Source organism: Poecilia reticulata, linkage group LG4, assembly GCF_000633615.1.
Source record: "Poecilia reticulata strain Guanapo linkage group LG4, Guppy_female_1.0+MT, whole genome shotgun sequence".
In the NCBI taxonomy this organism is placed as follows: Eukaryota; Metazoa; Chordata; class Actinopteri; order Cyprinodontiformes; family Poeciliidae; genus Poecilia; species Poecilia reticulata.
In genome coordinates this window covers 30,286,803-30,300,379 of record NC_024334.1, presented here as the reverse complement: position 1 = coordinate 30,300,379, position 13,577 = coordinate 30,286,803, and the positions used below count along the sequence as shown (strand labels likewise).

Below are 13,577 nucleotides of genomic sequence, written 5' to 3'. Positions count from 1 at the left end.
TTACTCCATTGGGTATTTTGGTTAAATATCTATATAAAAAAGCCTACAACAAATAACTTTAGGAACAGAAGAGCGATTGAACTCCAAAACAGGGTTAAGTCAGGCTGGTAAAGTCAATCAGCTATTAAATCACATTACTTGAATGTTTTTTTTTGTAATTATTGTAAGCAAACCTCCTCCTGTGATGCAATGCTCAGAGTCGCTGTTCCTCATATCTGCACTCTGTGAGCTTCTCCCTCGTGCGTTGTCCTGCAACAGTGTTGTTGATCCATTTCCATGGTAACGGCGCATCCAGCCTCTCCTGGACCACTTTTAGCCTGTTCTCTTTTACTACCCAGCTCAAGCTGAAGCCTCTGGTTATGTCCTACGTTGCTTCGTCCGCGGTCTGTAGATCCACACAGAGACCCAGAAGATTCTTAAGTTGGTGTACGGGATGTGGAATCTGACACCTTTCTATTTCAAAGCTGCCTTTAATGGGCCATGTGCTTGAAGTTTTTCTATGACATCGGTAGCATAATCGTTGTCAAAATAAAGGTGTTTGCCTTCCATCTCCACTTTCTATTCCCTGGCTTTCCTCAGAACCACTTCTTTCATACTGAATTGCAAAAAATTCACAATTATGGACAATACTGGAGGTGGCCTGGGTGCCAGAGCTGAGTGTGCTCACTGAATTTGGAGTTCACTTCCGTCTGGCAGCTTCAGCTGCTTGGTTAGCAGATCGACGACAAAATCAGTAACCGATCTACCTTATTTTCCCTCAGGAACTCTGTAAATATGAAGATTGTTTCTCCGGCTTTGACTCAACAAATTGCTTTGTTCCTTTCTAATGTCTCAAGTAGCTTCATTTCCAAGCACACAGCTTCAAGGTCAGCTGTTCAGGTCTGCTGTGAAAAAATTTTAGGATGCCTAGAGGGGCATGACCAGGGGTGAAAGTAGGCGCTTTAGCGGGGGTACGCAGTACCTGGAAGAGAGGGGAGCGGCTGTCTGCTGTAAAGAATCAGTGGGTTCACTGTGCAGCTGTGAGTGATTAGTTTTTCAAGAGCAATCTACAACCTGACTTAATCAGTTAATAGATTTTTTTCCCATTTCATATTGTTTCTGAACTGTTTGTGCTTTACTAGAGCAGCGGTGCAAAATGTTAATCTCGGCAGTAGGTGACAAGCTGAACCCCACCAGGACGCTGAGAGCAGCACGTCCTCCTCTGACTCCTTATCAAAACGTTCATAACAAAAATCAACAAAACACGTTCAAATTAATGACCCAACAATAATAATAATCTCAGTAAATATTTTTTCTACAAGCTGTTGCACATATCTGTGCGTTTTGGTTGATGAGTTTAAAATGAACTCATCAACCACCACTGTGTTCAGGGAAGTACTTAGTAATCATTGCAAAATAAATATCAAGCCTGCAAACCTAATATCGTAACGGACTGAATGTTTTTAACTTAATCTCTGGTCGGCTTGGAGAGGCAGGAGGTTGCCATGGCAACGGGTGTGCTTAAATGACGAGAGAGACAGAGTAAAAAGGTGCGAGTGGTTTAGAGTTGATCACCTGTTCAGGTTGTTTTACCTTTGTTGTGGCTCATCACAGCCGCTGTAGTTTCTGAACGTTCAAAAAAACGACAAACTTGGACTAATTATCTCGTTCTTTGTGAGAATATATAATTTACAACAAACATCAAACACTGTAAATACATACATTCATTAAATATTTAAAAAACAAATGGCTTCTACTGCGATAATTATGTGAAATTAATTGACTAATATTTAATTAGAATAGTTTGGGCATCTCGCTTGTCTGAGAGGCTTTTCCTCTATCAAACTATTACTTATTAACTTCAGAAGATGTGCTTTAACCTAACAGAGCTCTGTGGTTCCTCCTGTCAGTGTGAGAGTCAGGGTGAGGAGGCGCCATGTTAGGAAGAGAAGTGGAAGCTGCAGGATCTTCAGAACAAACAGGTCATGATGCTGGGCTACTGATTATCCCTCTGTCTGAACACAGGATCAATAGAACCAGTTTAAAAGCTAAAATGAATGGTTATATGCCAGACATTGGAAAACTGGGATGCACTCCATGCCATGATGTTCAGAATTTAGGTTTCATGGCATCTCAAGGTGTCAACATTGCAGCCAGTGGACTGAAGGAGGAAATACAGCTTTATTTTGTAACAATTCAAGAGCTACCAGCTTTTATTGCTTTGCAAAAATGTAATCGGTACAGAAGCTCCATAGCACACAAAGAATTAATTGTAAATGTTGTCACACTTTTGTCATAGGGCCCCCAAGAATTTAAAACTACTTTCACCCCTGAGTATGACAGAAAACAAATGAGAAACACTGCATTAGTTCAAATATTTTTCATTATGTAAGACTTGATTGTAAGAAATATCATTGTTTATTGATAGTTTGTGGAACCAGGACAAAGCTTAAATCACCATAACAACTTGGAAGACCAGCCGCATAAGAAGCAGGGAATGTCCATGGTGTCTGCTGATATGGGTCTTGTCAGCATGGTACGCCAGGGAATCCTCGCCCTTCAGCTTCTGCCCTCAAATTCCAGTGCAGGTAGGTTTGAATTAAGAATGCATAATCAGAAATCCTATCTTTTCTTTATTCTTCTCCTACTGAGCTGATGAGTTTTCTTAAAAAGAGCAAAACATCTGTTCAACATTTAAAAACCCACTGTGATTAAATTATAGAATATCATCATAACTATGCACAGTAAAAATAAAGTAGTTAATCCAACTTAATTTAATTGTTTCAATTGGTAACAAGTAGTTCAATTAAGTTCATACAACTTAATTTATTAAGTTTAACCAACTCAAGTTACCGTATGTCTATCCACTTATAGTTTACATCAAACAACGAAGGAAACAAATAAATTATCTCTTTTTATTACGGTTTTTGGCTCCAGAGGCATTTATTGAGACTAGTTACAGGAAAGTGGGTAATGACAGAGAGGGAGACGGGCAGCAAAGATCATTAGGTTGGAACTGAACTTATGACGACTGCGCGGAGGACCAAGGGCTCCTTATGCGGGTGGTGCTCTACTGCTGCACCACCACTGCACCCTGCTTGGTCCAGGATTTGCCCCTGGTGAAGTTTGCATCATGACATCAGACTTAGGATACGAACACAGCATTGAACTTAATTGTTTCAAATACACTTTTGAGAGTGCACTCTAAAAAGTGTTGTCTAAAAATACACCTTTTGGAGAATACTCTCAAGAGTGTATTTGAAACAGTTAAGTTCAATGCTGCGTTCCTATCCTAAGTCTGATGTCATGATGCAAACTTCACCAGGGGCAAATCCTGTACCTGCTGTGGTGGTGCAGGAGTAGAGCACCACCCACATAAAGAAGCCTTAGTCCATCGGCGGCTGTCCCAGGTTAAATTCCAGCCTGATGACCTTTGCTGTGTCTTCACCCTCTTATTTATTAAGTTAAATCAACTTAATAAATTAAGTTTAATCAACTTAAACTAAATAACATTGAAGCATACATTTAATATGATTTAAATTCAATTTGTATTTTAAGTATAATGTAAGTGAAAACATAATTTTAGATATTTTAGTTTGGAACAACTTAAAAGTTTGAGTTGACTTTCTGTAGAATTTAGTCAGAGATTTTAATTATTAAAAAAATAAATGATTTGAGTTACGAGTGGCTTAAATTTGTCATGTTAAACACACTTAATGAATTAAGTTATAAAAACTTGGTACATTGAATTGGATAAACTTAATGAATTGAGTTGGATGATCATAATATATTGAGTTCTAGAAACAATAAATTGAGTTGGTCAGACATAGGATACGAAACTGGCATTGAACGCAACTGTTTCAAGTTAAGTCAAAGTAAAACATTTCTTTTACTTAATTTCAATTAGTTAGATTTGTAACTTTTAAGTTAATTGAACACAAAAAAGTACGTTGTCATCACTAAATCAAATGAATTAAGTGAGATTAATGTAAATATGTCCATAAAATGAACTACATCTAAGAACTCTTTTTAAAGTGTGAAGTGCCTAGATTTCTTTGTGGGTTTTACTAGAACTGTTAAATTGATTTCAGGTTGTTGGTTATCCTCAGTGACAAACAGAAGTTGACTCTGCTGTAGAGCTAGCCGATGAATAGCATTATAACTTGGTGTGCACCGATTTATCGGAAAGTGGATTTATCGGCGATGATTTCCTTAATCATCAGGAGCTTGGTGATTGACTGATACTTGCATGTGAAGCTGATCTTATCCACCAATCTTTTCTACCTCAGCAAACGTCTAAAAATCAACCACCATCCTCTTTTGCTCTTCTGTTAAAGGTTTGACTGATAAAAACTACTTTCTTCCTAAACTTTGAACCATGCGGCTTATAGCCCAGTGTGGCTTAAATGTGGAATTTTCTTCAGCCACCAGGGGGCTCTTTAGCAGGAAGTGAATCATTGGAAGTCAAAATTGGAAATAAAAGAAGAAAGCGTCATTAAAACGGAATTAATTTTAATAGGGAATAGAAACTTGAGAATGTTGTTGATCAGTTAAATAGCATTGAGGGGAAAATATTTTTCGTTTTTTTAACTAATACTGGGATCATTATGAGAATTTGAGGTATAGATATTAGGATCCAATAAATAGCAGTAGTGCAACAATAATGGATGCAAGCTGCCATTGAAATCCGAAGAAGAAGAAAGCGCCCATTTTTATTTAGCACATGCTAGTAGCAACACGAAGGATCAGCACTTTTACTGTTACAGTTACCGTTTGGAAACTACCGTAATCAGTTCAGTTAAGTCTAAACTTGGCAACTTTTTGTTTTTCAACCGTAATAAATGTGATATTCAATTGACCTGTTATGACTCAGATTTTTTGGTGTCCGCCCCCCTCTGCTGCTGCTGCATCGTTGTGGAAAACCTGGAGCGGCAGAGAAATCTGCAGTTTATATGTGTATGTTTATTGGTTTAAAAAAAAAAAACTTTGGGGTTGTGGTTTATAGCCCAGTGCGGCTCATAGTTTGGTAAATACGGACTATAATCCTTCCTGGATTTTTTCTGCAAAGAACCCAGAGAGGGTCATTTGATTGTGCTTTCTGGAAAACAATACATTTTTACATTTAGGCACTCCTGCAATCGTCACACTTTTTCTGTTAGAAACTGACTCCGACCCCCAGCAGAGAAGGAAAAAGTTATGTGGTCCTCACAGGAAAAAGTTTGGGCACCCCTGCTATAAGACATTCACACTGTTGCGTTCCCGTTTATCATTATTCTTTATTATGTGAATGCTGCACAGGCACTTACACTCAAGTTTAATGAGGATTTTTCATGTGTCACTGGTTATTTCATAGAGACCATTATTCAGCAATTAATTATAAACTGATTATTTGCTTACATCCCTATTTTGCATCAACCTCTCACATACAGCACATCATGATAGAATTTGTCTTGTGTGTTTTAGGCATCATCATAATCACTGATGGGGTGACAAGTGTTCCTGATGTGGCTGTGTGTGAAACATTGCTGAACCAGCTCAGAAGTGGAACCATTGCTTGTTCCTTTGTACAGGTATCTTTATGTAAATGTTTTAAAACTTGCTTTCTGTGTATTTAAATTGTCATAGATATATGTAGATCAGTGTTTCTCAACCTTTTTTGTGCCAGCGCCCCCCCAGCCTTTATCCAGGTCCCTCACCGCCCCCACCAAGGATTTGTAGGCTACGTTGCACTGACTATTATTTTATTATTAATATTACTATCACTATTGTAGATGTTTTGATTGTTATGCTTGTTTCTGTATTTATCATCAAAAATAATTTCAGCCAATCAGAGTGGAAAAAATATTCTTGTTCTTTCCAATTTTCTAGTTGTTAAATATTCCACAAAATGACCAGATAAAAGATGTTCAACATGCCAGTTTAAACTGAACTATTTGCAAAGCGACTGAGCTCTGCAACATTAAAACATGGATAGAACTGTAACTACATTAATCATAACTCTTCTTCTCTTCAGTGTTTGTCAGTTTCTGGTGGTGCAGCTCTGTGCTGCCTTCAGGAGAATGGGACATCAGAGTATCATCCATAAAATTTCACCCACATGGCATTTATTGTGCAAACCAGAGCTTTCAGTGGAAAAACAAAAGTCCCAAGTCCTTTTAATGCCAAACAAATATGAGACCGAAACATGGATTATATCTTTATATAGACCTGTCTATTGATTATAGATTAATAGTTTTACTGGACAGAAATTACAAAGAACAAACCTGGTTCTTAATCAAATCCTAATGAGTCAAATTGAAAGTGTCATGGAGTCATCAGCCTCATGACATTAACACTGACATGAAAAATAATATTGAAGAAATTAATATATCAAATCTAACCAAAACATAAGTTCCTTATTGTTATCGCCTGTATAATATATTTCTTCTCAGTACTAGATATGGTCTCAGCAAACCCATGGCACTTCGACAATATCATTTTACCTTTTATCTGGAAATAGTGTCTGTTTATTCTTGCCACTATTAATTCTTGCTCAAAAGGTCTTGCCATACAAGTTTATTCCTCTGTATTTAGTTTCTTGCATTTTGTTCTTCATTCATTTCCATTTAGTTTCATTTGATTAGTTTTATCCTCTCTTGGTTTATTGCTATGTCCACTTTAGTTTCTTTCCTGTTGCTACATTTATTTTATCATTTATTGACCATCAGTAATCTTCACTCATCACCTGCTGCTCCGTCTAATCATCATGTTTCACATCATGTGTTGATTTTTCACTGTTCAGCGTCGGATTCTCTGTTTTTATGTCATAATTCACATCTAGTTCGTCGCTCCATTTTATGTCCCGCTTCTCCTGTTTCAGAGTTTTACACAATGTGCACGTCTTTTTCGTTTTTTTCTTTGTTTTTTTTCTTAACCCCCTAAGGTGCGAGGCGTATCGATGGAGAAAAGGCAGACTGACATAAACCTTTTAAAACAATGGAAACAATTTCTGCATTCTGAATATTGAAATTTAAAAGTGCTGTGTTGTTCTATCACCCCGTTTCATACCGGACCACTTACAGCACCGTGTTAACGCTATAAAATGAAGGCTCTCTATCGTGGTATCACCCATGGAGGGATTTCTTTATTTATTTAAATGGGTTCATTTTTCAGAGGGATGCTAAAGTCAGGGTATCGTGATTTTAGTAATTGCATGTCTATAAGAGCGATTTTCTGTTATCCTTCCATGGAAGCATGCAGCCTTCAAACGGAAATAAAACACTTTTTAATATAAGTTGCTGCTTTGATATGATCACAGCACTACCAAAACATATGTACAAAAATACCACACAAAGTGAATAACAGCAATGTCATCAGCCGGTGTAACGCTGAACTGATGCGGTGAAGCTACCAGTAGCAGGAGAACGGAGCTGCGCCAAGAAGCTAACAGAAGCTAACAAACACTGAATAGAAGAAGAGCTGCCATCGATACAGTTGCAGCCAAGCATGGTTTAATGTTACACAATACAGTTTTACCAAGTTGCTCAAAGTCTAAACTGGTATTGTTGTGCATTTAAGGTGTAAAGTTGTAAAGTAAGGTGTAAAACGCCCCCCCAAAGGCATCCCAGCGCCCCCCTTTTGTAAAAATGTCTGCCAGCGCCCCCTGCCGTCCTCTGAACGCCCCCTGGGGGGCGGTACTGCCCACGTTGAGAACCGCTAATGTAGATATATCACTGTGTATGTATGACATACACAGTAAATGCAAAATTGTATTTAATGGAAAATAATAAGTTGACTTTAATCACTTTTCATCAAAATACTCACTTTCAGTATGCTACTTAGAATTTGTGGTTGAAAATTCTCTCCAACTCTCTCTGTTTAAGCTGGATTAATTTAGGAAAAGTACGTTTTTGATAACTGAGTTTTTTTCTGAGTTGGAAAGTGCTTTGACTTAATAGTGAATGCAAGAGGAAGGACTCAGTCAAGAAAATGAGTTCATTTAAGTTGCATGAACTTAATTTTTTTTGTTAGTTGTAGTACTTGATTTAGTACTGCTTAGTTAAAATAAATTAGGTTTACTTACTAATCTTAAATTTACTTTTCTTAATTTTCTTGAGTTTGCATATTTTTTGAAGTAAGGTGAAGTCAAATGAGATTTTACTGTGTACCCACAGGACATAGACTCTCAACCTACAGAAAATACAGTCTCCTGTAGGTTTTAGGTTTTGATTGACTCAAGTGACGTCAATCACTCAAGTGATTGAATGGTTGAATGAATGGTTGAATAAAGGTATTTTTTTATTTCTACATCTGCCAGGAGTATGGAATACTTTTGAGCTTAGCTGCAAATTAATAATACAGTTTTTGTTTCTACTTTTAAAAGTGATCCTGTAGCAGCATTTTAATAATTCCTTTTAACTTGTGTTTGTACCTTTCTAGGTTGGCGGTTCATACTCATATGACTGCAGTTTTGGCTACATCCCAAACGTAGAACTGATGAAGTTCATATCTTTGGCCACCGTTGGGTCCTATTTGCCCAGTTGCCCTGAAGTTGACCAAAACAGCCAAGAAATGAATGCCTACCACAGGGCCTTCCTAACCTACACTTTCCTCAAGACCCCAGAGTCCATGAACTCTGAGTACTTCTGTGGTGAGATAATTAAACTTCTATGATGGCCACACTATCGGAGGCCAGATGTTTTGCATCTTTTGTGTGTGATCAAGCTGACAGGAGCAGCAAGAGCATTTTCTGCTTTTGCTATATCTATGTCCATGATTCTTAATGTTGCAAAGATTGAAGCTTTAAGGTTGTCCTCAATGCAATTTTTCTGTAACTATGAAGGCTGATTTGTTTATCATCTAATTAATAAAAATCCAGATTGTGATTTATCCAAAAATCATCAGAAAATTATGTAGTGCCTGTTTACAACTAACCTTGTCTCAAGGCACTTTACAAAAGGAAAACGTTAAATTTATATACAGAAATATATCGACAATTTAATCCAATCATATAGATTTTGTGCAACTGGGATTGCATTATTGTTTGGCTTATATAATTCATTTTTAATAAGATTATTAAGAGAGTGGCAGCTTGTTTGGCAAAAAAATAAGCAATTGGGACACCATTCCAGAGAATCTGCAATCATTAGCCAAACAAGTCAGTCACTCATAAAGAAGTAAATTCAACTGGACAGCAAACATTATACACATATCCCAGAATGAGTACACAGCAACTTTTTTCTTACTTCTGACAATTAGATTAACCTTACAGTCAAAATAGATGTTTGATATCAGGAAGATTTTTCCAATGACAGCTAATCACAGATCTCTCAAGCTTATAAAGGAGTTGTAATGTCAGCAAGATAGCTTCCAACACCAATAATGCTACAAAATGCAGTCCGATCAGTCTGCTTCAGGAAATGGGATTATCATTCCCTCCTTAGCTTTCAAGAATGGGTACAGGTAACCGTCTTTGGAGCTCTAATTGGTTAGATTTGGCATATGAACTTTAGGATATCTGAAGCCATTCTAACTATAAGCTTTACAAATAAATAAATAAAAAATAAATAAATAAATATATAGTAATGGTCTTGCTAATGTAACTTGTAACCATCAGCCAAACTCCTTTTACACGAGTCAGGATTAACATCTTCCTTTATTGTCATGCAGAATGGAGTGAAACTGCCAAAACACAAATAACTCAGAATGAGCTCAAAGCAGCAAACAGAAGTGATAACATTCAGTTTCATACATTAGAAGTATAACAACTGATACAATAGCTAGCTCAGAATGCTATGAGCTGCAAGCCATTATGTAGAGAAGACAGATGAAGCACCTGTCTTCTGTGTTAGAAGTGTCGCAGGCCTGCTCGTTAGCAATGATGTAAAACATACTCAAATCGCCCGCAGGTATTTACAAACTAATTAAACATAAATTCAATAAGCAAATTATTTCTCATATGTTATAACATATCGTTTTGATGTAGCAACTTACAGGCTTTGCGTCGAAGAACTCATAGCTGGAATGCGGCATTCATAAAAGACTAGTGTTCATCTGGTCTGCTAGCAAACAACTGTACTGGCTAAATAACGTAAAAGTAAACGCAGTTCCCCAAACGTCCAACAGATGGCAGCAATACGCCATGCAAAATAAAACACCCACAGTTCACAAGACATATATACATTTCTGCAGTTTGTTGTGGGACAACAGTTCAATACGTTGAACCGGATGAAGGAGATTATTTGGCATTTTGGAGAACTATATTTCCAGAAGTAGAGGACTATAAGTAAATTGGTGTTAATTTGCACACTGGGCTGGAGATGCAATTGTTAATCTGGGCAAACTGGACAGAGGTTTTCAAAGAACCTTAGGAAGTTCAACAATAGGTCAGGCTATGAGTAACTACATCATATCTGATGACAACTGTAAATTAACCTATTAATTCAGATCCAATTACCAAGTGATTTTCATAAAATAATACCCAAAAAGTTCTTATTTTTTGTTACTATCCATCAATACCTGCCTGATGAGGCTAAAGTATTAAAAAGACAATAGATGAGGGAAAATCCATCACAGGTGTTTTTGAACAGCAAGGCACTACACAAATACATAATAATAAGCACTTTACTGGAATATGAGTTTATTAGCAAAACAGTTAAACGTTTCAGTTAAAGTAAAAGATGAAATGACCAGAAAGTTAGAGTAAAAATATACAAATAAGAATAGAACCAGTAACTTATAAAACAATGTAATGATATCCCAGTTCAGTTTGAACAGTGAATTCTGAAAACCAGGTTTATTTAAGAAGAATTTACTGTAGAGATGATTCCGAAATAGTTTTCAAATCAGATTGGGTTGCATGAAAATATGTTGTGGATTACTCAGACAGCAACACCAAAATATTTAAGAATAAAACACGAATTAACTCTGAATGATGAGCAGTAATATCACCGTTCACTATGAATATGTAAAGCCCTTGTCATCGTTATTGGCACCCCTTCATGTTTTGCATAACTGAGTGAATATCTTCAGAAATAAATGGAAATGTTCAAAATGTTTATTAGCAGGATCTTTCAGTTGGACGTCCAAAGTAATTTAAGACAATTGTTATTTCAACATAGATATTCTAATTCCAAAGGACAAAACAGAAAACCAGTATGTGCACTAATATTGACACTTCTCCTTAATATGTGGTTGCACAGCCTTTGGCAGCAATGACAAGCCTCCAAACGTTTCTTATATTCATCTGTAAGCTTCTTCCACTTCTCAGGTGGTACTTTTATGGTACAGTGTTTGCTGTTTTCTATCAAAACAGCAAATTAAAGCTATCTGCATTACAATGTTGTTTCACTTGATGAATTTGCTTCAGTTAATATTCTGTGGGTGCCAGTAACTGTGAGCAGGTATGCTGAAGGTTCAAGATAGGCTTTGAAAAATTGAGACCAAATTAGCTCTAAAATTAAGATTTGTTTAAGACTAAATTAAGAACAATTAGTTTGTGTTCAAACTTATTGTTTGAACACAAACAGTTCACAGTTGCATTGTGAACTGTTTTGCAGTTCACAATGCAAAACAGAAGTGCAGACAAAATTTTGAGAAAGTTTACTTGTGTAACTTTTTTCAGAAAAAGCAGTCAAGTGAAATGCTATTGAACTGTTTTTATTGGTAGTTCTTTTTAAATCACACTATTTATACAAATAGAAAGAATAAAAAAAATGAAAAAAATAAATAAAATGTAAATAAAGAGTGAAAAATATATATATTTTTGGTGTGCAAATGAGCTGACAATGCATGTCATCCTGCACTGACACTAGTTTGTAGGGTTTCTTATTACTGATGATAAGTAAACCCACAAAATTGTTGATGTTGTAGTTTCCCAGGACAAACTGTTCAATGAGCACCTAGTGTCAGCCAGTGGTAATCCAGCCCTGGTCATGCGGAGGAAAAAGCACACAGAGAAAGAAGTCCATGCACATTTAATAAGTGTGGTTTCAGTGCGACTGAGAGAAGGCTACACCATCAGAGACATCAGCCTCACCAAAGGTAAAGGTCTCTTTTCAGTAGTGACATTTAAAAGACTTGAGTTCTCACCAACATGTTCAGAGTATATCCTGTTGTTTCCTGTAGGAGGGACCCAACTGGAAGTGAAGTTGGCTTTGCTGTGGAAACATAACATGCATATTGAGTACCTAGCAGCTGCCACTTGGCCTTTGGACTCGTCCAACAGAAGCACTAAGGTGGAGGTGACAATGGAAGGCTGCTATGACATCCTGCATGATATCAGCTGCACACAGCGGAAGCCCATCACCAGTCCATACCGCACTTCTGTCATCCGGCGCTTCTGGAACACACTTCAGAGGTAATGTTTCCACTCAGACATTACATGGCAATGTTTCTCAAACTTTTTCAGGCTGAGGACCACCTAACCTGAAGTTGCCCCCACATCTTTATATATAATGCAACCTGAAATTAAAATATTAATCTCTTAACTCACGTATTGTTGTTTTCTTTTATCATCCTAATGAGAAGGGTGGTGCTGTTTGGTAAATGTGACTGGCCACAACAATCCATGAACTTGTGTGTTTTGAGTTATTCACTGATTCTGATAGTGTGGAGTCTAAGCTTTCCAATCATGTCAAACACATAGAAATGAAAGAAATTGTTCGTTACTACCAAGTGTTATGTGCATTAATAACATTTAGGGCTATTTGTGATTTAGATGCACAGTTACAGAAAAATAGACTTTTTAACAGAAACCATTTTCTGTTTTTCTGCACCATTAAAATAATTAACCCATTTCTATCATTTGTATTTATTTATTGTATTTTTATTTAGTTGAATATTTTTTGATTAAACAAAAAGTAACAATTGCTGTTGACCTGAAAGCAGAGCATTCAGATCAACACTAAAACTTTGCTGGCTGTTCTGACTAACTGGAGCGATTCCTACCGCAGGAAGGAATCCAGTCGCTAGTTAATGACACATCAACACTCTCAGCAGCTATGACTGAGCTTCCTCTGATCTTATAATATTCCTGAAGTTGTTTTCTTTCCACTTGTATCTGCAGCTTTTCTTGTCAGTAATCTGGTTTTAAGCCAGTTTTCAGTCATTTTCTTTGATACGATCCTTTGGTAAGCTAGCTATAGTGTCGCACATTGAGCTCATAAATGGCTGTTTACATGCAGTGCCTCGTGGACCACTTAGGGGTGCCCGCGGACCACAGTTTGAGAAAGACTGCACTAACAGGTGTTCTTTTTGAAATGGGTGAAATGTATTTCATTGACATGTGTCTTTCCCAGCATCAACCAAACTGATCAGATGTTGGTGCATCTGCAGTCATTCAATTCAATCCCCGAGAACTACAGGATTCCAGAGAGCACCAAAAACGGAGTCCCTTTATTCTACATCCCTCCTGGCTCTACAACTCCGGTACAGTGGAATACACTTCCCAGGACACTCCATCCTGCATGTTTTTTATGTTTCAAAATGTGTTTACATTGATGAGTTGGTTACATTCACTTTAAATTTCTGCTGAATTTGATGACAAGTTGCTAAGGCAGGTGGACCCCAGGTAATACCACAGAGAAAATTTTACCAGTATGTTAGAGACTGTATTGGTC

The 13,577-nt window shown here is 37.1% G+C and overlaps 1 protein-coding gene across 1 annotated transcript in view; it reads left to right on the top strand.

The window, feature by feature from the left end:
- szt2 (SZT2 subunit of KICSTOR complex) overlaps window positions 1-13,577 on the top strand; it is a 167,784-nt gene that overhangs the window by 14,371 nt on the left and 139,836 nt on the right. The window contains 6 exon segments of the mRNA XM_017304280.1: window positions 2,408-2,567; window positions 5,443-5,549; window positions 8,398-8,608; window positions 11,830-12,000; window positions 12,085-12,316; window positions 13,257-13,386. Of these exon segments, the coding sequence (XP_017159769.1) occupies window positions 2,408-2,567; window positions 5,443-5,549; window positions 8,398-8,608; window positions 11,830-12,000; window positions 12,085-12,316; window positions 13,257-13,386 (1,011 nt within the window).